Raw genomic sequence first — 26,515 nt, forward strand, 5'->3', positions numbered from 1 at the left:
GCGAGACAACACTCGGTCCTCGGCTTACCTCATCCAACCACTACCCGCCACCCGCCTAAGGTCGTCAGTCCAGCGGGCAGGAGGGCGTCCCACGCTGCGTTTGCCTGTTCGTGGTCTCCACTCGAGAACTCGTCTACCCCAACGGTTATCGGTTCTTCGGCAGATATGACCAGCCCACTGCCACTTCAGCTTGCATATTTTGACAGCTATGTCGGTAACCTTAGTCCTCTGACGAATAACCTCATTTCTGATACGATCCATCAGAGAAACCCCAAGCATAGCTCTCTCCATAGCACGCTGAGCGACTTTAAATCGGTGGACCAGTCCTACCGTCAGTGTCCACGTCTCTGCACTATACGTCATCACTGGGAGGACGCACTGGTTGAAGACTTTTGTCTTCAGGCTCTGAGGAATGGCCGAGGAGAATATGTGACGAAGTTTCCCGAATGCAGCCCAACCCAGTCGAATGCGCCTTGCAGCCTCCTTGTCGAAGTTGCTTCTGCCTAGCCGAATAGTCTGCCCGAGGTAGACATATTCTTGCACAACTTCGATTGTTGCCTCACCAACGGCGACCGGCCCCGGTTTGATGTGAGCATTGTACATGACTTTCGTCTTGTCCAAGTTCATACCGAGGCCTACACGTCGGGAAGCAGCATTTAGGCCACTTTAGCATCCAGCTGAGTTCCTGCAGATATTCTGCCATAATAACGATGTCGTCCGCGAAGCGAAGGTGTGACATGTACTCGCCATTTATACATATGCCATGTTCTTTCCAGTCCAATGCCTTAAAGACATCTTCCAATGCATTGGTGAACAGTTTCAGAGATATCACATCCCCCTTAAGTTGTTAGGTCATGTTCATGTTATAAGTTTTTTGTAGGTGCCTAGCCTGGTAAAAACAATCATTTTGAAGTTGTGTGTCGACTCACTTTGTATTTTTTTGTGTGTCAACTGTATTTATATTTATTTAATAAAGAATTCCAAAAATCAATCATTCAATCACATCCCCCTGTCTCACTCCACGTTACAGTTGGATAGGTCTTGTCTTGTGGTCCTGTACTTGGACAGTCATAGTAGCGGCATTGTACAGACATCTCAACATCTAGATATAGCGCCAGTCGATTTGGCATCTCTGCAAGGATTCCAAAACTGCCCAGGTCTCGATGGAGTCGAAGGCTTTTTCATAGTCCACAAAGGCTAGACACAGAGGCTGATTAAACTCTTCGGTCTTCTGTATAATCTGCCTTACTGTGTGGATATGGTCTATTGTACTAAAGCCTTTTCGAAACCCAGCCTGCTCTGGGGGCTGAAACTCGTCTAACTTTTGGGCAAGATGGTTCGTGATAACCCTTGAGAACAGCTTGTGTACATGGCTATATTGTGGTAGATACATAGTTTTTGATAAATTTTATTACTTACGTTCTTATCATCATTATTAATCGAATAAAATAGAAGATTATGTAAGCTTTTATAGCAAAAACAAATGCAATGTTTAATTTATAATAAAGTTTAGGTTTTTTTATGTTCTCACTAAGGTAAATAAAATAAATATTCACTACACAGCATGACTCGACTTGATCTAGCTAAGTTAAACTGGAAGACATCTACAAGATCACGTAAACCATTACTGCGCAGATTCTTAAGTACTTATATGTGTATTTATTCCTAGTACATATTTAATTTCTCATGTACTTACATATTTGGTAGTTTGGCACACGGAAGAATTTAGTAATATTTGGTCACTCCGGCCCAGAAAATGGCGTATTGCCTTCCATAACAAAACTTGAACTAGGTAACTACTTTATTCCTAGAGTTTACAATTGCTCGTAGTAACTTAGATTCTCGCGTTTTCTTATTTCCAGGTCATATAAGCGCATCATTTTATTTAAATAATAAAAAATCATCACGTCAAATAATTAAATATTCATCTACCAAATTAAGATAATTATTAACATTTATCCACAATGAAACAATGGAGTGTGGCCAATGCACACAGCGCGCACTGCAGTCAGTCAACGTTATATTTGAGTAGTTTAGTTAGTTTTGCGTCAGTGTCAATATTGTTGGAGCCCGGAGGTTACCGCTCAGGTTCATACTTGGGTAGGCGGGGATCGCTGATTACATATATACCAAAATACTGTTTTTTTTGGAAATATTCTCTTATTTGCATATGCGTAAAATACGTTATAAAAATTTCCTCTAGGTTACCGAAAACGTTACTGAAAAATACCTACTGTAATTCCATCTTAAAAGTTAAGTTATGGGAGCTAACTATTCTACGCACAACGTTTTTAAACCGGAGGCAAGACTGTTAAAGTATTTAATGCCCAGGTATACTATTCGGTGGCCACTCAGGCATATCGCCATCATCAAAATCGTCCACTGCTGGACATAGGAGTTTCCCAAGGACAACACCATCTAGTCGACCATATTTATTTTACACTGTCCTAGGTAATTAAATTGAGCACCAATCAGTATACACGAAAGGAGCGTCTCCGAGTGACGTATCAACTGTACCTACCTAGTAAATTTGTCCGGCAGACCCTAGGCACAAGGCACTTGGGGAGTAACTGAAAACTTACTTGTGTGACTGGATATCCTTTCACCAGTGACAAACCCTAGACCAGCTCTTATGTGTTTGTCGCCGACAAGCTAAGAAGAAGAATACAACAATAGGAGTAGCATTGGTTATGCAACCCAATACAACTTAGAACTACACCCAAAATCCGACTTACACAAACACAAAAAGAGTCTCCTAAACCCCAAAATGTGTTTCCGTAGCCACTAACCCGCATCCAGCGTCCATTGCGCAAGTCAATACGACGAGTGTTTGCCTGTTTGTCTATTTGTCTGTCAACGGATTGTATGCAGCTCGCATTGTCTCGTGTTTGCCGTGGGCAATGGGCTGGGCAAAAACGTTACGTGGGAATCTTTGCGCGCTGCCGAATAGGAGAAATATTAGATAGGTACCTAATAAAGATAAGTACTATGTAACTATAGGTGTATGAAAGGTAATCGAATTTCTATAGATAACATACACTATGTTCACTACTGTAATCCCTGAAGGGGTACTCAGAGGTGTCAAGTCATTTTTCGATCTACATTTATTTTTATACTCACGTGATAGGTCGCGAGCCGTATGGCCGTTTTGGAGATAAATATACTTTTTTGCGTGACTATTAGTCACTTCTATCTTCATGACATAGGTATATGTCATGAAGGACTATCTTCATGAAATAGGTATATTTTTACCGTTTCGACAGGTATTGCGGTCTAATAACTGCACAATATCTGAATCGTACGTTGTACCTATTCAAATTGAAGTCTAGCGTTAATAATTAATCGTTTTCCATTTCCATTAATTATAATTTCCTCTCAATCAGAAAATTGAAATAAAATTTTACCGACCAACCTACCTCGAATCAGATAACTACATCATACCAAGTATCCGAAGCGCCCATCCAATATACACCTAACAGTTTACAACTTATAACAGTTCTAATAAGTTCTAATAACGTTAACCCTACGATAGTGTCAAGTCAGGAAGTTGTAATAAGGACAACTGGCGCTGGATTAGCCGGACACTGACTGACAGACGGACAATGTACGGAAGGGTTGAGAAATTACTTCATTACTCGGAAGGATAGGGTTATTCTCCAATATCATCTTGTAAATGAGACAATAGGAGGGCGATGTACGTGGCTTTTGCACTTTAAACTCTTTATTGGATAATGATACAGAGTGTATTCGGAGTAATTCAATTTAATTTAATGGTACAACAAAATGTATCGGTGTAGGTAAATAACACCTCTCAAACCCCCGATCATCAGATTAGAGATTACAGAGAAAGAAGAAAAGTAATAGATACCGTAGAAGCTTAGACATTAGAAGGTACTACTCTAACTATTTAAGAAAATATGAATAGTTCCAATATAATTATCAACATCATCAAACACTACCATAGCAATAGCTCATAAAATATTAAGAAGAAAGTTCAGGTCTATCAGGGTTAAACAGCGTCATTCCACGGTTACAACACTTTGTATACCAGCGATATTTGGAGCCTCAACGCGTTTTTTTGCATCAACTTATGGCAATCCGCCTCGCCTTGTTACCTTTACTAATTCGATTAAAGACGTCCCCAAAGTTGTTATTTTTAACCCGTCAAATGGCGAGGTGGTTTTGACGCGCGATGCGAGTGGACGGGCCTGATGTGCCAATGCAATTATATCTCGTGTTAGCAGTACCGGCGTTAGGGTAGGGCGCGGTTGGGCGATCGCCCAGGGGCGCCGGACTTTAAGGGGCGCCGTTAAGCGGCGCCCCTTTACCTATATTCCCATATCCGTAAGCGAAAACAAAAAAAACGATGTGTTGGCATCACTAGAATGGAACGCAGTGCTCAATCCATTCGGTCGGAGCACTACATTAAAAGCCTTATATTAAAAGTATTATAAAATATCTCTGGAACTGACTTTACAGGGTTATTGGTAAGTGGACCGGATCCTTTCAAGAGGTGATAGAGGAAGACATTTCCAGTTGATTGAACCCTATAATGCATTATTCGAAACTAAACCATTTCTAAGATATTTAATATTTAAGTTTTTTTTAAAATTTTGCCAAAATTATATGTTTAAAACCGAGAATTTAAAAAAACCAGCAATATTTCAGTATTTTTTTTGGTTGTTTTACAATAGTAACACCTTACCTTACAATACTAACACACACTAATTAAAATAATCAAATGTGCATTATTCAAATTAGACACAATACCTCAAAATAGATGAACATTTAAAAAAAATATTCAAAACGTAAACACAAATAAATTAAATTAAAAACATTACCCTCCTCTTTCGGCAGTCGGGTAAAAAGAATTTTCATATGATATTTTTTTGTGCACTTTAGCTTTAAAACATTGTCAATTTATAAGCTTTCAAAAAAGATATTTCAGTATCAAATCGATTTAGGTTTCACCAAGATATGGCCAAAACAACCAGCACAGGCGGAATATCTTAGAAATGGTTAAGTTTTGGATAATCCATTAAAGGGTTCAATCAACTGGAAATGCCTTCCTCTATCACCTCATGAAAGGATCCGGTCTACCTGCAAATAACCCTGTATAATGTTGATGAAATTTTAACACGGAGATAATAAATGAATGTCGAGGAGGTACGGTCAAGTGCAAAAGTGGATGAACACTCATTCGTAAGCCTTTGTGTTAAAGGTGAAAAGTGTCCACCGACTTTTGCATCTGACTGTACAATGTACATAGAAGTCATTTTTTCGGAAACGAGTGGATGATCGTGATTTGCTGAAAACATCGACTTTCATCATAACTAATATTATAAATGCGAAAGTAACTGTGTCTGTCTGTCTGTCTGTCTGTCTGTCTGTCTGTTACTCTTTCACGCCAAAACTACTGAACGGATTTGAATGAAATTTGGTATACATACGGTCTAGACCCTGGGAAAGAACATAGGCTACTTTTTATCCCGGAATTCCCACGGGAAAACTTTTTAAGGCGAAGCGAAGCGCGCAGGAACAGCTAGTAACTTAATAAAAGAGTTCGCCGATAGAAAGGCTAGAAATTTTTTTTTTTTTTAATAAATGTTTATTTCTTTTCATAAATGGTTATGTCATTATTATCCTTCGCCTTATTTCGTATGGGCAATTAGGGGGCGCCGTAGAAATATCGCCCAGGGCGCTGGTAGTACTAAAACCGGCACTGCGTGTTAGTCCGATAACCATCGACAGGTTTGGGGATCCGCAGGATAACTTGCTGCTTAAGGATGTCTACGTTTAAATATAAGGTTTGATTTAATGGGCGAGAACTGTAAGATATAAATCTTAAATGAATTTAAAAGGAATTTCGGCAACATACTTATGGTTGACCTCAATATTTTATTAGGTACCATGGGATATGCATATTGAAGACGAGTCATTGACTTTGATTTAATTTTAATAGTCATTATTACCTTACAGCAAAATTAAAACATTAAAGTCTATTATTACTTTACAACTTTACAACATTCATTCACATCAGATGCCAGTGCCACAAAAGCTCATCGCAAAAAACGATAAGAATCAAAAGCACCTGACAGCAAACCACAACATCCGCAAAAAAACTAAAAAGATACCTTCACAAACAAACAAACACACAAACAATTAGATAATAAGCATGACACGACGTCAATACCTGTTTACATTCACCACAATGGCGTCCGTCAAATCCTCACGTTTTACTATGAAATGACTATTTAGAATGTTGGCCTCCACGGGGCGTCCACTTTAGGCCAATATTGAAATATCTTTTATCTCTCTACGCAGCGAGCGAGTAAAAAAATTGACACCTGTCATAAATGTACAGGAGAGGTGCTCCCACAAACCTCTCTTTGACAAGGCAAATAATATTCCTGTGAGAGTAAGAAGTCAAATGCGAAATGTGGATGTTACCGGAAATCGGCCGTGCATCTATTGTGGCTGGAATGTGATTCGCTGCTTGGTGTCATTTTTTACTACATGCCTTCTTACTTAAACACAAGATAACCCTTTCGTACCTGTTCTGACAAATATTTCATTTGGATATCGATCGTCCACTAACCACCCCTTTTCTTCTTTACAGCTCCAAAGCTGATGATCCCGTCCCCTGACTTCATGTCATCAGGCGTGATGGGCAGCCCTCAGGACGGGATGCGAACCCCGACCTCCCAGCTCATGGGCAACCCGCTGCTCAACCTCAACAACACGGGTCGGACCAACTTTACCAACAAACAACTCACCGAGCTAGAGAAGGAGTTTCATTTCAACAAGTACCTCACGCGAGCGAGAAGGATAGAGATAGCGTCAGCGCTGCAACTGAACGAGACGCAAGTCAAGATCTGGTTCCAGAACCGAAGGATGAAACAGAAGAAGAGGATAAAGGAGGGGCTGATTCTGTCGCCTGACGCGGTCGCGGCACCACCGTCGCACGATCCCGTCGGGTCCAGTGAGAACAGTCGCGAGTCCACATAAGTGATAGACTAAATGTTACGTTTGTCGAGTCGGGTTAGGTCTTCGATGTGATTGGTTAGATCAGTGTTCTCTTCGTTGCAGAGTTTGTGTATAGTTTGAGTACGACAATGTGTGGTTGAAGCTTCGATGATGGCAAAGCTCAAGCTACAGGAACGATACATAGACAAAACATACCTACTTACTTTCTATATAGATTTTGTCATTTGAAATGAAATCTTACAGATGGAAAGTCCTGTGTAACAAAGTAATGGTATAGTTTTACTAAGTAATTACAACATTATATAGGATTATAGATAACATTGTGTTCATTTCTTTCTTTGCTTAGGTTTAGATTTTGTTCGTGTTTGGAGAACACTCATCGACTTTGGAAATAATCAAATTAATGTTTAATGTTGTGCATTCATATCACCTAACATCATAATTAGATACATAAAAATATCTATAGATAACTGAAGTAGTTTTCCGAAACCATACAATATCAGTAGAGCAAGAGTTTTTCATTTGGTACATTTTACTTTTGTTTTAGGCCTATTTGTAATTTTGAATTAAGTACTCAAAATGAAGGCGAGAAATAAAAATATATTGTCGGCACTTGGATTAAAGTTGGTTAAACCATGCGTCAAGGAAGCTAGGTTTAGTGCCAATTTCTCCATAGTGGGTTAGAGCATAACCAGGGATTATTGATTGACTTTTGACACACCTTTCAAGAATTTAATATGGAGATGACGTATAATTGATCAACCTGGTTACGATATAACCGACTATGGAGAAATTAGAGCTTAGCAAATAAGAATGGATTCTGTGAATATTCTGTACATTTTCGTATTTTAAGAAGCTTTTTATTCTTTTTTTACTTAGATCTTTTCGGAATAATAACACTTTAAGTCAATAACGTTCTTTTTAAAATATAAAATTGTGTTTTTATATATTTTTTATAACGATTAATATAAGTAACTTATGTTTCTATTTATATTTAGACCAAAGCTCAATAATTTTAACGGCATTGTTCATTCTCTACCTGGTTGGACGTGTACATTAGTGTAAATGCAAAATGGATTTACTTACCTAAATAATATTTATTAAATTAAAGGTAAATAACGGAAATAGCTGCACTTATGTACTATCGAGGAATCGGCTTGTGTCCTACCTTATACCATAGACATTTTGTCTATGCTTATACCTACTAAAGCTTGGCACCGCGTATTCACTACAAGTTGCGTTTGTAATATTGCTTTTAAATTGGCATAGATTTCCCCGATGGTACATTATTATGCCCTTTGAGTGAATTTATGTCCCTCAACAACCTCAACATTGCTACTAAGATAGCGTAAGAAATTTCAATGAAACAGTAAACCTCATGTTTAAAAGTCGAAAAGGAAAGTCATTCAATTAATAACCAAACCTAAGGTTTTGGTTTTCATGCAAAATATTGACCATGTTTTAGTTAACCCCAGACTAAACAACATAAGTTAACTGTATGATTATCAGCCTGAGGAAAATCGCTTAAATTACAACATGTTTGATTATTATAACTTTAGGTAAGGAAATTTCGTAGTGTTTTTAGAACCTATTACTTTTACGTAACTATAGGCATCATGCTTAAGTTTATGGTTATCAAGAGACTATAAAAGAAGCGATTTTCACCGGTCATACAAAATACATACATTCTTAAATACATATAATTATGTATCTATCTACAGTAGTGTGTGAAGATAATTATATTTGTGTGTAAATTGTTAACTATAAGACCTAGTTGAAGTATCTTTATCAATAAATTAACTATCTATTTTCACTTGGCTTGTTTAACTCTACCCTGACACCAAGATATTGGCCAGTTAGCAACTCTTACAATAATATGATTTTATAGTATGGAGAGTTGGAAAAAAGACTTGGAGAGAGTACTTTACGATAAACTATGGGGATTTTTCTGATATATGGTTTTAAATCGTACCTGAAATTAGGACTGAGAGAGTATTATGACACTTCGTAAAAGCCTGTTGACTAGTAAACAGGTGTGATAATGATATCAGAATAATTACGATGATGTTTCTCAACAAAGCTGCTAATTTAAGAGGATTATTAAAACAATGGAAAGTACTTACATAGGTAAGGAATCCTCAGGTAAAATAAAATATATGAACATTGCATTTATATAGTTACTTTATTTAAATAGTGCTTTGGAATGGTTAATACATTTACTTATATCTAGATAGATAGATACTTCAAGCACTTTGGTTTTTATTATCACAATTACTTTTAGTATGACACTAGTAAAGGCAATCGATTAAATAAAATCACCCTTAAATAAAGTATTACTTAAATATTTCAATACAATTACTTAAAACCATAATAAATATAATACCAAATGCAAGACAAATGCAATGAACATCATAATAATTTGAAAACTTTAAAATGCATTGGTATTGATCTGCTTATTTGTATTCTAAAATAAAATATTATCCGTACATAAATATGTCCCATCTAAGTAATAAAGTAAATCATATAAATATTAACTAATCCATAAACTTACATAAGACTACACGACATACATTTCACCTTTAATATCATTCAACAAATCTGAGAGCTATAAATATAAAACAGCGTAACTCAGAAAATAACATAGAGCTTGAATAATTTCTTAATAAAATCTGAAGTTACTTAGTTTATTTTTTTGAATCACAAACTATTTCAAAGGTAAGATTATTCTCATTGAGGTGCTTGATCAGGCTGGTGTCTTTGAAGGCAGCCCCGGTTGTAAGCACTCCACCACTGAAAAAAAGTAGGTGTTCATTAAGTAAGAGGCCCTCAGGGGTTACGCGAGACCTCATAGTAAAATCTAGCACTTGCAGCACAAATACGTGTATTGCAGAAGAAGAAGAAGAGAAATGGTTCCGTACGTAAATGTATTCGGGACAGTAGATATAAGTGATGTAACAGAAAATTGGTATTGCAGGTCTAGTAAAGCCTCCAGTGTACATTATTAGGAAACTTTTTAAAGTAGGTACCTAAATGTTATTGAAAGAAGAAAATTTCCTTTACGGTTCTACATGAGAAAACCTGTACCTACTAAGCCTACTGGTGGGTGCGATGCTTACTCCATCGGCGATTATCGATTATAGTGGTAAGTATAAAGTAAGTTTTTACTCACGTGCCGGGCATCTTGTCCTGCTCCTTGAGTACAGTGAGTGCCGAGTACATGAGTGCGGTCACCGTCGCGCCGTACCCTGGGTTTACGCCCTTCACCTGTGTACGAACATGAACTTTATTGTAGGGGAATTAAGACGAAATTTGATATGAGAAAATTGTGATTTACGACTGAAATGAATAAGTTTTTAAAGAGTAACAGTATGTCTATCACCTATCTTTTTTATTCAGACAAATATTTAGTGAAGTCTAAAACACGATACACCGATTTTTCATACAGGTTACAGAATAATAGTAAACTGGATAAATGAACAATCGAACACAAAATCACTTTTGGAACAACTAACGCCATCTAGTCATTTAAAAAGTAACTAAATGAAGACAATAGTTTCCGACTTCTAACGCCATCTAGGCGATAAATGTATAAATTTAAAAGTGAGACGTTCTTTCTATGCAACCAAGAGGTAAAGTGTTGCAAAATAGGAATGTAATCACTTTTGAAAAGGGGTAAGCTCATAATTCTGAACAGGTTATGTATTATAATATTATACCTACATATTTGTGATGTGACCCAACTACAATATAATATTATAGTTACTCGAAGATCAAGAAACAATATCAAAATGGCGGGCCATACATACATTTGAGAGCAGGAAGGAGTATTGACTAGCCTACCATTAGACTGCTGAGTGAGCGATCATGAGCCCGTCCGCCATTTTCATATTATTTCTTTATCTGCAAGGGTTATAATGCCTACTAACAAAATCCAAACTCACCTTAACCACCATGTGTTTATCCGGCTTCGTGTTCTCCATATCAGCTCCCTCGCTCCACCCCTCGCCTCTCAGAGTAAACGTAAAGAACGTATTATCCATCACCCCTTCCGTCGGCCCGTCGTGAGTCACCATGCCCATAGAGAATAACCTGGTGTTTAAGTTAGAGATTTTAGTTCCTATACGTGTCACTAGATGGCGGTGTCGTCACCATTGTAAGTGTACAATACATGCACATGAACATAGATTAGTTCCTAATTCAGTCGCATTAGAACCACCGTACTGTCAATGTGTGTCTTTATTTAGTGATTAAAACCTCAATATACAGTCCACTATTTAAACTTAATTATGTGGTTTTTATTTAAACGACCAGCACGCCACATAATATGGTCCATCTTCGCCTAAATTAATAATTGATAAAGACATTAGTGTTGCGGTTCCATGCGGTGTTCTGTGCGGCTCACAATATCAACCGCCATATTGCGTAGTGCGGGACTTAAAATAAATTGCGTCGTGTGTGTGCGCAAGTGCCACTTCAATAAGTGACTATAGACTTTACTGTGAAAAGCTGTGCTTTTTAAAAAACTGTGACCTGTGTTGCTGGTGTCATAGGACTCAGGCTGTGCTATTGACAGCAATTATAAAAAGGACATTGTTACCGTGCTGTGCCATTGACAGTTATCAGCCACGCATTGCGTGGTACGAGTAATAGTGCTACCTAGTGTTAATCACAACATACTTACTGTGTTCGGGCTGTTGCTATTGAGCAGTATTTTCATACGAACATCAGGACTAAACAAACATAAATTCAGCCTGCTATTGAGGCTGGTAAATTATACATAAGTACTACAACAAATATTGTAGGTGCATATCAATCTTCATAAATATCGTCATTCGAATAGCAGAGGACAAGGTGAGCTGACTGACTGAGTTCACGGTCAAGGACGGGAGCGGGAACATACGTCATCGACTGATTCACACAACTCCACGAGGCATCCGCCTTTGACAAAAGGAGCGGGCTATATCGTGCTGCAACGGGTAGGAGCGAGACAGCGAGACGTCGCTGTGCGAAGAACCCACCAATTGCGGACGAGAGCGGCCTCGGTGAACGTTTCCGATTGGTTCGTGAATGAAGCAAGTTCGCGACAATTCATTCAATTTCATTCCTTGACGCGCGACGCGAGCGCCTTTGAACTGCGACTGCGACTGCTGCGCATTAATTAACGCCATATTGTTTTCCCTGTTCTCTTTACTTATTACGCAGTGTGCTCAGTCACGTTTTTTTTCTATTAAAAGTGAAAACTATAGTCGAATTGCACAATATAACTGTATTAATTAATTTTAAAAGTACGATTCACAATGGAAGACGATTTAAAACGCATGGTTGCGACCAGAGGTCAATTTAAAGGTACTATCACTAGACTAAGTAACCTCAAATTAGAAAATGTAACAAGGGAGCAGGTTCTCGTTAAAAAGGAACAGCTAGTGTCTACCTATCATAAATATTGTGAACTAACTATTGATATTTCAATTCTAGACCCGAACGACGACGAAAAAATTGACGAGTATGAGGATAAATACTTGATAACTTTGGCGGCACTAAATCAATGGCTCAATGAACATCAGTCAGCAGGTAACATTGAAGGGCCTAGCCAACCCCCGAAGGTATCCAGTATGACTCATCAGAGTCTTCCACGGATCGAGATTGGAAAGTTCAATGGCCAGGTAGGCAAATACCACGATTTTGTAAACTTGTTCAAAAGTATCATTGACAATGACACTAGGCTGTCGCAATGCGATAAATTTTATTATTTAAAAACCTTATTAGAAGGTGAGGCTGCGGATGTGGTGCAGCATTTAAGCTTAAATGCCGAAAATTATAATGTTGCTTTGCAATTGTTAGCTGAGCGCTATGATAATAAATTTAGGATAATTAACCATCACATAAACAGCATACTTGATCTACCTGTTATAAAGAAATGCTCTGCTGCTAGCTTAAGAGAGCTTGTATCCAAAACTAAACAACACTTGTCAGCATTAACTAACCTAGAAGTTCCCACACAGCACTGGGACTTAATGATTTTATGTATTTTACAGCGTAAGATTGACATGTACACCTTTAGATGCTTTCATCTAGAATTAAAAGATAACACTTTACCTAAACTAGATTTATTTCTGAAATTTCTAGATCAGCGAGCATCTGCACTTGAAACTGTGGCAGAGGTGCAACAACCGTGTACTTCTGTGAACAAATACCATGGAGCGAGCTTAGTGGCGGCTGCTGAGGGCCAAATAAGCAGATCATGTACCTATTGCCAGTCCAAGTATCATAACAAGCTTCATCAGTGCCAAAAATTCAAGCTAGCCTTGCCATCTGACCGCATAAAATTCGTTGAATCTAACAAATTATGCAAGCTTTGCTTAAACTCACATAAAGGTAAGTGTTACTTTGCGTTTAGGTGTGCTACATGTAAAGACAAACATAATACTTTAATTCATGACAGTGATAGTGTTGATTTATCAAAACAAGTTGCTTTATCAAGAAGTTTAAGTGAAAATATATTATTACCTACTGTAAAGGTGAAGGTTTATGATAAAAATGGTAGGCCAATGTACTTGAGAGCCCTTTGCGACTCAGGTAGTCAAACTTCATTTATTTTGTCCGATGTGGCAAACAAAATTGATTGTCAATTGTTTAATGAGAAAACCATTATCAGTGGGATTTGTGGATCTAATGAAATCAAACAAAAGGCATCATTAACTGTTTATTCAACAGTAAACAACAATACACAAGATTTAACCTGTTGTGTAGTCAAAAATATAACTAGTAACTTGCCACAGTTTCCAGTTAACAAACAAAGCTTAAATATACCTCCAAATGTGCAATTAGCCGATCAGCAGTTTCACATTAGTGATAAAATAAGTATTCTATTAGGATGTGATATATTTTTCAGAATATTAATGAGAGAACAGCTGCCAGTGGCTCCAGGTGGGCTATATTTGCATAACACTATGTTTGGCTATATTGTAGCAGGCAAGTTACCACAGCATGGTAAGTATAAACAATGCCCGGTTAGTAACTTTTGTAGTAGCACAAGTAATATGATGTTAGACTCAGAGTTTGATCAAAATGAGATACAAAGGTTAAATTCAATTGACAATTCACTAAAAAGGTTATGGCAGTGTGAAGAGGTGCCTAAGGTCTATACAGAGGCCTCCTCAGAGCAGGAACTTGCTGAAATTCAGTTCTGTGAGTCAACAAAATTAATAGATGGTAGGTTTGAGGTGTCTTTACCTTTAAAGCAGGACTTTAAGGATATAAGGCTAGGTGATTCTTTATCACGGGCTCTTCAAAGGTTTTACAACCTAGAAAAGAGGTTAATTAGAGATCCTTCGTTACAGGAACCCTATAAAAAATTTATAGATGAGTATGTACAATTAGGGCATGGTAGATACTATGATATTAGCGATTACAATTTAGAGCAGGACCCGGTGTATTTCTTACCACACCATCCAGTAATTAATCAAAATAGTAAAACAACAAAACTTCGGGTAGTGTTTGATGGGTCAATGTTAACTAATGAAGGTGTTTCATTAAATGATCACTTATTAAATGGACCTTGTGTTCAAAATGACCTATTTAGCATTTTGATCTTATTTAGGTTAAATGGTAAATATGTGTTCATTTCTGACATTAAAAAAATGTTTAGAAATATTATGTTGAACAAAAAACAATGTTCACTACAAAACATACTGTGGAGAGACACACCACAGGAAGAAATAAGATGTATTCAATTGCTAAGTGTAACATATGGTCTCCGAAGTTCAAACTTCTTAGCTACAAGGTGTTTAAATGAGTTAGCTTACCGGTTCAAGGATAAGTACCCTCTGGGGGCAGCTACTTTGTTAAACAATGTCTATGTTGATGATGTCAGCGTAGGGAGTAATGATCTTGATGAACTCTGTGAGATTAAAAAACAGTTGACTGAGCTACTGAAGTTAGGTAGTTTTGAGTTGCACAAATGGAGTTCCAACCATCCAAAAATATTACAGGATATTCCTAAGAGTGATCAAAATCTTGAGGATATTGAGTTTTGTCAGCATGAAGATGCCTTTGTTAAAACATTAGGCATAAAGTACAATGTAAAAAAGGATACCTTTAATATAGGGTGTTCACAAAATGAGGTTCTTACAGAATATACCAAAAGACAGATTTTAAGTTTTTTGAGTAGTGTATTCGACCCGTTAGGTATAATAGGGCCTATAATTGTATTGGCAAAAATATTCATGCAACAGACATGGATGCTGAGGACTGCTTGGGATCAGGCAGTGCCCTATGATTTAAATAAAAAATTTAAAGAATTTGTTGAAAATTTGTTAGGTATGTCAGATATAGTGATACCTAGAAACATAAGAACATACGAACTTCAGTTAATAGAGCTAGTAGGGTTCTCTGATGCTTCCAACAAGGCATATGGAAGCTGTTTATATGTTAGAACTATTGATTATCAGGGAAATGTTAGTATGAACCTTCTATGTTCTAAATCCAGGATTAATCCTATGACTAAATTGACCACACCGAGATTGGAGCTCAATAGCGCATTACTGCTGGCCAAGTTAGCCAAAAAGGTGTATGACACTTTAAAAACAAAGTTTAGCTTAAATGTGTATCTATATGTTGATTCAACAATTGTTTTGGCATGGTTAAATACAGAACCCGTCAAATTAAGTGTGTATGTAGCCAATAGGGTTAAGATGATTCGTGACTTAACTAAAGAGTTTTTATGGCTGTATGTAAATACCACAAAAAACCCAGCAGACTGCCTATCCAGAGGTGTTGAGCCACACTTGTTACAAAATTATGATCTTTGGTGGTGTGGTCCAGATTATTTTAAAGAAAGTAGCTATGTACATAGTAGCAGGGGGCTTAATTTCCCAGAGCAAATTCCTGAAGTTAAGATTTGCGGTATTTCTATTGAAAAGAAAAAAGAAAAGTTTGAGTTACTGTCAAAATACTCAGATATAAATAAATTAATAAGGGTAATTGCTTGTATATACAGAGTTTACAACATTTGTAAAAAGGAAGGCCACTTAGGAGGTAACATAACTTGTGCTGAGTTAGACTTTGCATTAAAAATGATAATTAGGTGCGATCAAAAACATTATTTTGAAAGTGAGATGAATGCATTGACCTCAAATAAACCAATAAAAGGTAACCTTAGTTCATTGAACCCGTTCATTGATGACATGGGGCTACTGCGAGTAGGTGGTAGATTGCAGCATGCTCAGATTCCTTATTTTCAAAAACATCCGATTATTTTGGCCAAGGGTTCAAATATTACGCATCTAATAATAGCTAATGAGCATAAGCTACTCATGCATGCAGGTCAAAGAATGATTTTATCAACTTTAAGCCAAAGGTATTACATTGTTAATGGATTAAGAGAAATAAAATGTGTTATACATAAATGTATTGTTTGTTTTAGGCTTAAGGCTAAAACAACGGAACAGCTGATGGGTTCATTGCCATTTGATAGGGTAAACCCTTGCCGTGCTTTTGAGAAAGTAGGTATTGATTATGGGGGTCCCTTCTCAGTTAAGGCACACCGTATCAGGAAACCATTAATTTATAAGGCATATATTCTCATCTTTGTATGCTTCGTCACAAAGGCGATACACATTGAGTTGGCTTCTAACATGACCACAGAATGCTTCCTGCAATGTTTAAAAAGATTTATAAGCCGTCGTAACAGGCCATCAATAATTTATTGTGATAATGCAGCTACATTCAAAGGGGCTAGCAACCAACTCAATGATTTATATTCAAATCACTCTAAAAAGGAGCACCAAGATACAGTGCATAGATTTGCAAGTGACTTAGGTATTGAATTTAATTTTATACCGGCATATTCACCAGTGTTCGGAGGTTTATGGGAGGCTGGCATAAAAAGTGCTAAATTTCATATGAAAAGGGTTATAGGCAACCAAGTACTCACTTATGAGGAGTTAAACTCTGTAATAATACAAATAGAGGGTGTATTAAACTCAAGACCACTCATCGCCTTACCAGCTACTGACACCACTGATATGGCCTATTTAACTCCTAGTCATTTTTTAACAGGAGCTGCTATGACTTCTATACCTGAACCTGATGTGAAAGATATACCCATTAATAGATTATCTTTCTGGAAACAATGTACAAAAATGATACAATGTTTTTGGAAGGCATGGCACAAGCAGTATCTTGTGCAACTACAGAACAGGCCCAAGTGGCGTTCTGATAGGCCTAACTTAGAAGTAGGTACTTTAGTAATAGTAAGGGAAGATAACTTACCTCCATTACAGTGGAAAATGGCTCGCATTGTAGAAGTGTATCCTGGTACAGATGGCAAGGTTAGGGCACTCACTGTTATTAACAGCAAAGGCACTAAAATGCGAACGAGTGTGCATAAGGTTTGTGTGTTGCCTATAGAATAAGTTATCTGATATCTGCTTACTTGATTCTGTCACTCAGCTCGATCTAGAGGTAATTTAAATTCTATTTGCTAGTTACTTTTTAGAGTGATTTGAATATAAATCATTGAGTTGGTTGCTAGCCCCTTTGAATGTAGCTGCATTATCACAATAAATTATTGATGGCCTGTTACGACGGCTTATAAATCTTTTTAAACATTGCAGGAAGCATTCTGTGGTCATGTTAGAAGCCAACTCAATGTGTATCGCCTTTGTGACGAAGCATACAAAGATGAGAATATATGCCTTATAAATTAATGGTTTCCTGATACGGTGTGCCTTAACTGAGAAGGGACCCCCATAATCAATACCTACTTTCTCAAAAGCACGGCAAGGGTTTACCCTATCAAATGGCAATGAACCCATCAGCTGTTCCGTTGTTTTAGCCTTAAGCCTAAAACAAACAATACATTTATGTATAACACATTTTATTTCTCTTAATCCATTAACAATGTAAATCCGGCTCGAAGGACCATATTATGTGGCGTGCTGGTCGTTTAAATAAAAACCACATAATTAAGTTTAAATAGTGGACTGTATATTGAGGTTTTAATCACTAAATAAAGACACACATTGACAGTACGGTGGTTCTAATGCGACTGAATTAGGAACTAATCTATGTTCATGTGCATGTATTGTAGCTATTTGCTAGTTACTTTTTAGAGAATAAATAGTTTAGAATAATTATAACAGTATAATACCTTCAAATAATGTTGTGTTTACAAAATTACAGAGGTAATTTATACTCTTATTTGTCATACTCTTATCATACATGGTATAGAATAAGCTAATTGTTAGTAGGTATAATTAAGCATATTTAATCGTTAGTTAAGTTGTACTAAGTACTTACCTAAACTTATGCTGTGTTAACAGTTGATTAAATTTAATAATAATTAATTATTTAAGCAGGTTCTTATGTAGCCATCTATAGAAATGTATAACCTAAGATAATTAAAATAAATAGGATTAATGAACTGTACTCAACATAAGTATTCTATAGATATAAAGAAAATGTAAGAAACTATTGTTTACTGATGATATTGTTACAATTTCATGTCAGCTATCTACCTATATTGTTACATAAATGTAATTTCAGTTTGGGAGCTTAATTTTTTTGATTTGTCAAACAATTATTGTTATTTTTGCCTTGGGCCCCAATTATGTACAATACATGCACATGAACATAGATTAGTTCCTAATTCAGTCGCATTAGAACCACCGTACTGTCAATGTGTGTCTTTATTTAGTGATTAAAACCTCAATATACAGTCCACTATTTAAACTTAATTATGTGGTTTTTATTTAAACGACCAGCACGCCACAGTAAGTACATCGCGGTATGGTTTGGTTTCACCATCCAGCCTATATACTTTGATCTATTAATAAAATGTATGCTAACCTAAAAATTGTGTATAAATTATCTACCTGGGATAATTCAGAAGTAGCTTCCTACTCCAGCCCCAGGAAGTCATGGCTGACACGAAGACAGCGTTTAAAATTAGCAGGATAGTAGTGGCGAGACTGTTCATGGAAATGTAAGCTTTGAACTGGACGGGGCGTTGTTGTTTCGTTTCGTAGAAGTATCTTTGAGTTCGGTAGACGATAGAGTTGTCAGCTCCCGGGAAGGGTAGGCACCATTTAGAATCGTGCTTGTGGACTCTTGATCTGTGAATGGAAAGTTTGTTTTAGTTGTAATTTGTACGGTGGAAATTATATCGCATTAAGTGAAAGTATACGTACAGATATACAAGATGAAACATTGTTTTGATTTTTTTTTCAAATAACAGAGAAGGGGTAGTGGGCTTTCAAGATATGAACATAGAGAGATGCTACAATGAAACTGCAAAACACAAACGAAGCGTGGGACGCCATCCAGCTCGCTGGACCAATGACTATATAATAACCTGTAGAGGCTATATGAGGAAGGCCAATTCCAACTCCCTCTCCTCCATCCAAAGGTTTTTTTTTTGTTTTTGGTGCAAATAAAATACATTGAATGAATTTTATTGTAACATCCAGCAGTGAACAAGCATTTATTAGCTGATAACTGTGTAACATTACGTACCTGGCTTCCAGCCGTGGCTTGAACGCGGGTAGTTTGGTGGGAAACAGCTGTTTCCGGAGCGCACTTAACTCGCCTGAGTGGGCCAGGCTGAAATATATAGTAGACTGTCAATAATAGTGGTTGGACAGTAAGTCATTTGTAGTCACAGTTTTTATTAAATGTTGTTGTGTTAGTTACTAGGAGAGTTAATTATAATTTATTTATTTATTTATTGTTCCACCAACAGAATAACACACATGCAATTTATTAAAAACTAAGACACAAAAAGGTTCTCGTGTGCATCCCTATTACAGGCGGAACATTCATTGAACTGCTAAGTAATAGTTGGCATGCAATATTATACAGAATTAATAGTAAAAGAATTTAAAAACATTCATACATCATAAATTACATTAGCTTATAATTTTGTATAAATTTCATTAAAAATATATTTATACTATATAGGTACTTGCTATAGCATAAAACAAAAACAAATAATTAATTAAGACTAAAATCAATATTATAAATTCATTTTTACCAAATGGTTCAGTGTTGAAAATTGCTAGAGAGTCATGGTAAATGTCAAAATCTTCATTTATTTGGTTATACGCGGATAGCATCCTAAATAAGGGAGAGTTATTTCCGGTGTTTGTCCTGAAGGTTGGAATATGGAAGGTGCGGGGAATATGAGGCAGTCTACGATTAGATCTGGGCACCGCTAGGGATATTCTGTTCAATGCTTCCGGACAAAATGAAACCCCGTGGACGAACTTCCATAGGAAAATTAAGTCCAACAGTTTACGACGAGATTCTAGTGATATTATCTTAAAGTAATCAAGGCGAGCATCGTAAGAGTTTTTGTGACTAAAACCTTTCTCGTGATATGCTAGATGTCTAGTAAAAGATCTTTGGATACGTTCTATAATGGTGGACATTACGTAATTTGTAGACACAGGTGATAAAAAAGTGGTGGTGACTCAGGGGGTCATTCTGAACGAGTATTTCTCTACCTCTACCACTATTGAAAATTTGTTAAAAATATATTACTTCTAACGTGTAACGTGACTTTTTACTACTATGGTAAGTTTGTTTTTCATGAATCTCCAAAAGGCTAAAGCTGAGAGCTGAGTTACCCTCTTTTGGCTTACTATAAATACCACTTTTGCAACACCCTGTATTAATATTTTTTAATTGTTACCTGTATACAAGTGACTCCCAAGTCCCGTAGTGTATGCAGCCTCCAGTCATCATCTCCTTGTAGTACTGGTCCGGCATGTGCGTCCATAAGTACGACTCCACCGAGTTCAGGGTCCCTGGTACATAATATGAGCTAATTAGTTTAACTTCGGACATAAATTGTTATTACATATAAGGTAGACGTATAGACTTATGTCTTGAGGGTGAGTTTTTGTAACGGAAAATAATATATGAATTTCTCAAACTCTGTAAACTGTAGCCAAGGTAGACGACGACTGATCCGACAAAGATGGAGAAGGGAGTCATTGAGTATGACCATGAACGTTTGTTTGGAACGAAAGGATTCTTCCGGTACGATGCTCAAATCAATTAAGTATACTTTGGGTGGTCAGCGGCTGACGCTAATACGAATGGCCAATCCTTTTCGACGGTGACTAACCCTAGTCAAGCTCTTGTAGTTGTCACCTATTCACTAAAAGAAACATCTTTTTATTCGTATTTAATAACTATTGACATGAAGAGCACAAAACCGATCCAGTTGCAAAGGGGCGTGAGACAGGGAGATGTTATTTCTCCGAAACTGTTCACCTGTGCACTGGAAGATGTTTTTAAGCTTGTAGAGTGGAAAAGACTGGGCATTAACGTCAATGGCGAATATATCTCTCATCTACGATTTGCTGATGACATAGTTATTATGGCGGAAACGCTGGAGGAGTTGGGCGAAATGCTCACAGACCTCAATGATGCCTCTAAACAAGTTGGGCTGAAAATGAACATGGACAAGACAAAGGTCATGTCGAACGAACATGTTTCATCATCGCCCGTAACTGTAGGAGGTGTCACCATCGAAGTTGTTGATCAGTATCCCTACCTAGGACAAGTGATCCGATTAGGTAAATCCAACTTCGATAAAGAGGTAGCTCGTAGAATCCAACTCGGATGGGCAGCGTTCGGGAAATTACGACACATCTTCACTGAAAACATACCTCAGTGTCTGAAAACAAAAGTTTTCAATCAGTGCGTGTTGCCAGTGATGACTTACGGAGCCGAGACGTGGTGCTTCACCAAAGGGCTTATCCACAAGCTCAGAGTTGCTCAGCGTGCTATGGAAAGGGCTATGTTAGGCGTGTCCCTGCGAGATAGGATTCGTAATGAAGAAATCCGCAGGAGAACTAAAGTTACCGACATAGCCAAAAGGATTAGCACGCTGAAATGGCAATGGGCTGGCCACGTAGCCCGCAGAGCCGACGACCGCTGGAGTAGAAAGGTTCTGGAGTGGAGACCCCGTGTCGGCAAACGGCGTGTCGGTCGCCCCCCAACCCGTTGGTCTGATGATCTGCGGAAGGTAGCGGGAAGCCGCTGGATGCAGATGGCGGGTGACCGTTTGGGGTGGCGATCGTTAGGAGAGGCCTATGTCCAACAGTGGACTACGGAAGGCTGAGAGAGAGAGAGAGAGAGAGAGAGACATGAAGAATGCAAGTATCACCTGGAAAGTTCTGCTGCAGGAAAACGACCCCCATGTCGTTTGGAATAGAGTCGAACCCGCACGCGCTCACTACGTACACGCCGGCCGCCGCCGCCGCCGCGCCGTGAGCCAGTTGCTGCGACTCTATGAACTAGAATGTAAGGTTGCTGTTGAAGTAGTGAGGAAAGTAGTCGGTAGATGGCGGTGTTGGTGATTATTAGATTTTTCTACATAGCGGTGTAAGAGGTAACAACTCTTCTGCTGTGTTGAGCGGACACTAGGAGTGAAGCTGTTTCTTTTGATTTTCATATAACATTCATTTATAGCAACTATGAAGATGCACAAGGTGTGTATAAGATCTCAGCTAAGGACGTCCGCTCCAGTATCAGCTCAACAAGGCAGAGGCCCATATAGCTTAATTGATAGATTATTACAAATCACATGCGTCACTACCAAATGTATGTTAATAGGATCAAAACAGACACATTTGCATGTGGGTCCTATTATATTGTAATTTTCAGACAAACCAAATTAAACCTATAGCTAAAAACTGTTAAAAAGAAATCAATACTTTAAACTGTATTTAGATAACATAAATATAACTCTGGAATTTAATTCAGTAGGTCTCTCCAACTTCTAACATCTCATAACTCTACAAAATCATCACAAAAATGCATCAGGCAAAATACAAATTACACCCTCAAATAAATAAAATACAGCTCATATTCCCATACTTGCGGTTCACCGCTGACATCCACATGGTGGGTTTTGGTAGCGATGCATGCCTTGATCACCGGCTCTCCATAGAGGCGATACGGCCCGCAGCAGTTGGCGATGACCTTGGCCTGAGAGGTCATGTCCTTGAGAGACTGCTCGTCCTTCACATCAGCGATGATCATCTTGACCTTGGACAGGTCATCGCCTGTAAAGTGGGCGGTTTATTTATAAGTATAGGTAGGTTGGTAGAAGTTATGTGTTGTACATACTGCAGTGCTTATCTAAAGGTTAGTGGAGTTCAGTTAGTTGTGCAATTACATGGATGAATTATGTTGTAGAGGTAATTTTATAATTAATGCATCCAAGAATAGTCTTCTCTTGTAGAGTAGAAAATTATAGATCTGAAGGGCTAGTTAACACGTTCAAAGCCTGTGACACACCCTGCGTGTTCTTGAAAATTTTATTCCAATGCCGGCAACTCGCAGGACGTGTTCATAGTTTTTGACTTTTTTGAGTGATTGTGTAAAAAATAGCGAACTCCGTCGTAGGGCGGCATACGATAAATGATCATGAAATCATAGGTGGCATTGAATGTGTTAAGTTATTCTACAAATAATAAGAGTAGGTAGAACAAGAAAAGTACTGAATATAAGTTAAAGTGGGCTTGCCCCAGTCACTCTAAGTGTAATTGATTTAAATATTCAAATACATAGACTATTATTTTAGTTGGTCTATATTTAGCATGTCCTACTCCTAGCATAAAAAATTGTAATTTGGGGAATAGTTTTTACAAATTCAGATATCCTATAGGTACATAGTATGTAGATGTAGGTACAGTATTTCTTAATCTACACTAGGGATTGACTTTTATAGATTAGATTAGATTAGGCCGCCTATTGTTCATTGTTCCTAGTTTATAAGTTCTCTTAGTATGTTTTAATTTGTGGTGTTCAATAAAGATATATTATATTCTATTCTATTCTATTAACTACAGCTCAATGTATACATATATAGAATGAATTTAAGCCTCAGCATAAGCCTAGCCAAGAGATTAAATAACAATGGCAACAGCTAAACTAAGAAATGCCTTTTAACACTCTGTCAATTCATCATCATCAGCCCAATCTTGCACATCATCAGCCAATAATCATCCACTGCTGGACATAGGCCTTCCCAAGGAGCCCCTCAACACTCAGTCCTCTGCTTTCCTCATTCAACCACTACCAGCTTTCACAATACTTCTATATTAGAGAGTTAGTGGTTAGTAGAAAAATATTAAACTAACCACCTGTCTTAGCCCCGACTTCAGCTAGAAGCTGCTCGAGTTTCTGCTGTGAGCGTCCAGCGACGCCCCACGAGATAGGAGTCTTCTTGCTGATGCGGACTGCCTCCTCCACCGCCTTACGTCCGGTGAAGCCCGTGGCCCCAAATATCACTATGTCTAGGCGAGACATCTGTGGGAGAAATTGTACATGTTTATCACAGTAATCGTTACAGAGTTCCAGCTGTTAATTGAAACTTTTACCTGGCATTAAAATGGGTTTATTTGGGAATTGTTAGTTGGAAAGGTGTTTTATAGTTAAAACATTAATAAGGTATACTTAAAGGACAAAAAAAACAGACAATTTCACACAGCCCCATACTTAAGTATAAGGATTAACTGATCAAACAACAAAATAAGAACTCACTAGAACTATTGGTGTTAAATGGAGGTAAATATTTGCAAATTCCAAGTTGTTTACATGCAACCATTCTAGGAACTATTGATGATGCTGCTAAGTAAATGCACTCCAAACCATTAGCAATAATTAGCGAACTACTAACCATTGATTGGTAATAGCTCAGAGCATTAGAATAGGCCCTCAGAAGCATTTAGGAACTTCTTATGGTATAATATATTCTGGAATGTTCAAAATCATTTTGCTGTTACATAAATGGTACATGGTACACATTGATGTCTGCATTATATAGGCTGTTGGTCATTTGACTACCAGTCTGTAACCGTAGAGCTAACGTCTCGTCTTTCAGAGAAATATGTAAAAACTTGTTTATCATGACGAATAATCTTGAAGGTAGATTTAAGTTCAAAGTAAACATAATCATTAATTAATCAGAACCAACCTTGAAAAACACCAATGAGCAACTTAAACGCCTTGAACTTAACACGCTTAGTTTCACTGTTAATAAGAAATGAACCGGCCGGCCAAAGTCGAATATTTTTCCAAGTTTTCGCGACTTTTCATGAAAAACTTCAATGGTGGGAGTTTGATTGACAATTTGACACTGAGAGTGACAGCTGACTTTTAAAATTTAGACAAGTTATCTGTGCTTTTTTTTTTTTGTATGTTATCTGTGCTTTTATGATCATACTCAACAGGGCCTTATTATTAGGCCGTTAATATTCTGAGATCAACAACAAAGAAAACTCGGACAAACATCACAGCTTGGGGACTTATTACAACCATCGGCATCGACGCAGATGACTTTTTTTTCACGCCCCTAAATCCCCTAATCCTAAAGGGACACGATGCAGAGTCGTGACGTGATGTGTCATGTGAGCATACATTTGGTCCATTTCCATCAAATTTCCATACACAAGTAAGTACATGTAGGTATAATGTGACAAGTTACTTGGCGACCCTCCTTGCGGGGTGAAAGAAGTGGCGGGGGCGAGGTAGCACGACATGCTACACACGTAGAAAAGTGTGCCCGGATTAATCTAGCGATAGCTTGTAACTATTTCTGACGTAAATAAAATTTTATTCTATGAGTGTTCCCGTAAATGTCATATTTAGCTTAGAATTTATTTATGTAAAAGTGTTTTATTTTATAAATCAATTCCCATGTCACTTTCATGTTCACTCTCTGTTTGAACTTGTTCATCGTCGTCGTCATCCTCATTTTCATCATCGTTTTCATTAACTTCAATTATAAATCTAAGACAAAAACCAAAAAACATTATACCTACTTTGAAGTATAATGTACTAGAGTACGCCAGTCATATTAGTTCAGTGTACACCTATAATATTTAATGTTTAATTTACATTAAATTATAAATAAACAATAACATACCTGTCCAATACATCGCCAAATACTCAATCAGATTTATAATATTCGTCTTAATTTTTTATGACATGGTCGTCACAATTTCTCCACTTTTCAGGCGAATAATTAGAAAAAAGCAACTCTAAGTCTTTTATCTCTTTATCTAAGTTAGAGTCAATCGACGTTCTTGCGAGCTCGCCTTTCACTTACCGCCACACAAGTTCAATAGGATTTAATTCCAGGTGGTATGGGGGTAGGCGAAGCACGATATGACAATTTTCTTTCAAAATTTCATAAATTTTGTAATTTTTCTCTGTGTTTTGCTCATTAATTACTTTCATAAAATCACATAAATTTTGGTTGCTTTCCTAGTTACAAGAACTGACAACTGACGCACTGTCATATGGACTCTTCGTCTTTGTTGTTTACTTTTTCGTATCTGACTGCGCAGTACCAACCTTAAGCCGCGTAGCATGACTGATCCGGTACGCTGTTCTACAAGAAGCCCCTATATTGAGACATTATACGATTTGTTGTTTTTAACGTTATTTTGTTGACGAATTATAGATACCTAATAATAATATAATGATAATATTAAAAAGGCCTCAA

General features: G+C 37.4%; 3 protein-coding genes across 11 annotated transcripts in view; 2 read left to right on the plus strand and 1 right to left on the minus strand.

Annotated features, from left to right (window-relative positions):
- LOC105384599 (homeobox protein Hox-B1b) overlaps positions 1–8,800 on the plus strand; it is a 34,637-nt gene extending 25,837 nt beyond the window's left edge. The window contains exon 2 of the mRNA XM_011554866.3: positions 6,620–8,800. Within this exon, the coding sequence (XP_011553168.3) occupies positions 6,620–7,008 (389 nt within the window). The 3' untranslated portion in view covers positions 7,009–8,800. The remainder of the gene's footprint in view (positions 1–6,619) is intronic.
- Positions 8,801–9,150: 350 nt separating this feature from the next.
- LOC105390759 (saccharopine dehydrogenase-like oxidoreductase) lies at positions 9,151–25,130 on the minus strand. 2 transcript variants are annotated; one of them, XM_048621572.1, is made up of 10 exons: positions 24,983–25,130; positions 24,150–24,315; positions 22,879–23,066; positions 22,166–22,295; positions 20,681–20,795; positions 19,504–19,590; positions 18,864–19,103; positions 10,929–11,076; positions 10,157–10,251; positions 9,151–9,777 (listed from the first exon to the last, which is right to left on the minus strand). In XM_048621572.1, exons 2-10 carry the CDS (start codon positions 24,313–24,315, stop codon positions 9,672–9,674), a joined length of 1,275 nt encoding a protein of 424 aa, XP_048477529.1. In that variant the 5' UTR covers positions 24,983–25,130; the 3' UTR covers positions 9,151–9,671. The 2 variants fall into 2 exon arrangements, with proteins under 2 accessions (XP_048477529.1, XP_048477528.1); XM_048621571.1 differs by having other exon boundaries at positions 24,147–24,315.
- LOC119690619 lies at positions 11,777–18,725 on the plus strand. 8 transcript variants are annotated; one of them, XR_007266335.1, is made up of 5 exons: positions 12,157–12,333; positions 12,463–12,650; positions 13,114–13,362; positions 13,880–17,474; positions 18,091–18,725. XR_007266335.1 is itself a non-coding variant. In XM_048621570.1 (2 exons), exons 1-2 carry the CDS (start codon positions 12,285–12,287, stop codon positions 13,885–13,887), a joined length of 1,086 nt encoding a protein of 361 aa, XP_048477527.1. In that variant the 5' UTR covers positions 12,136–12,284; the 3' UTR covers positions 13,888–17,487. The 8 variants fall into 8 exon arrangements, 1 of the variants encoding a protein (XP_048477527.1); XR_007266334.1 differs by having other exon boundaries at positions 13,114–17,474; XR_007266333.1 differs by lacking the exon at positions 12,157–12,333 and adding an exon at positions 11,777–12,046 and having other exon boundaries at positions 12,463–17,474.
- Positions 25,131–26,515: the final 1,385 nt, after the last annotated feature.

This window comes from Plutella xylostella, chromosome 6 (assembly GCF_932276165.1).
Source record: "Plutella xylostella chromosome 6, ilPluXylo3.1, whole genome shotgun sequence".
NCBI lineage: Eukaryota > Metazoa > Arthropoda > Insecta > Lepidoptera > Plutellidae > Plutella > Plutella xylostella.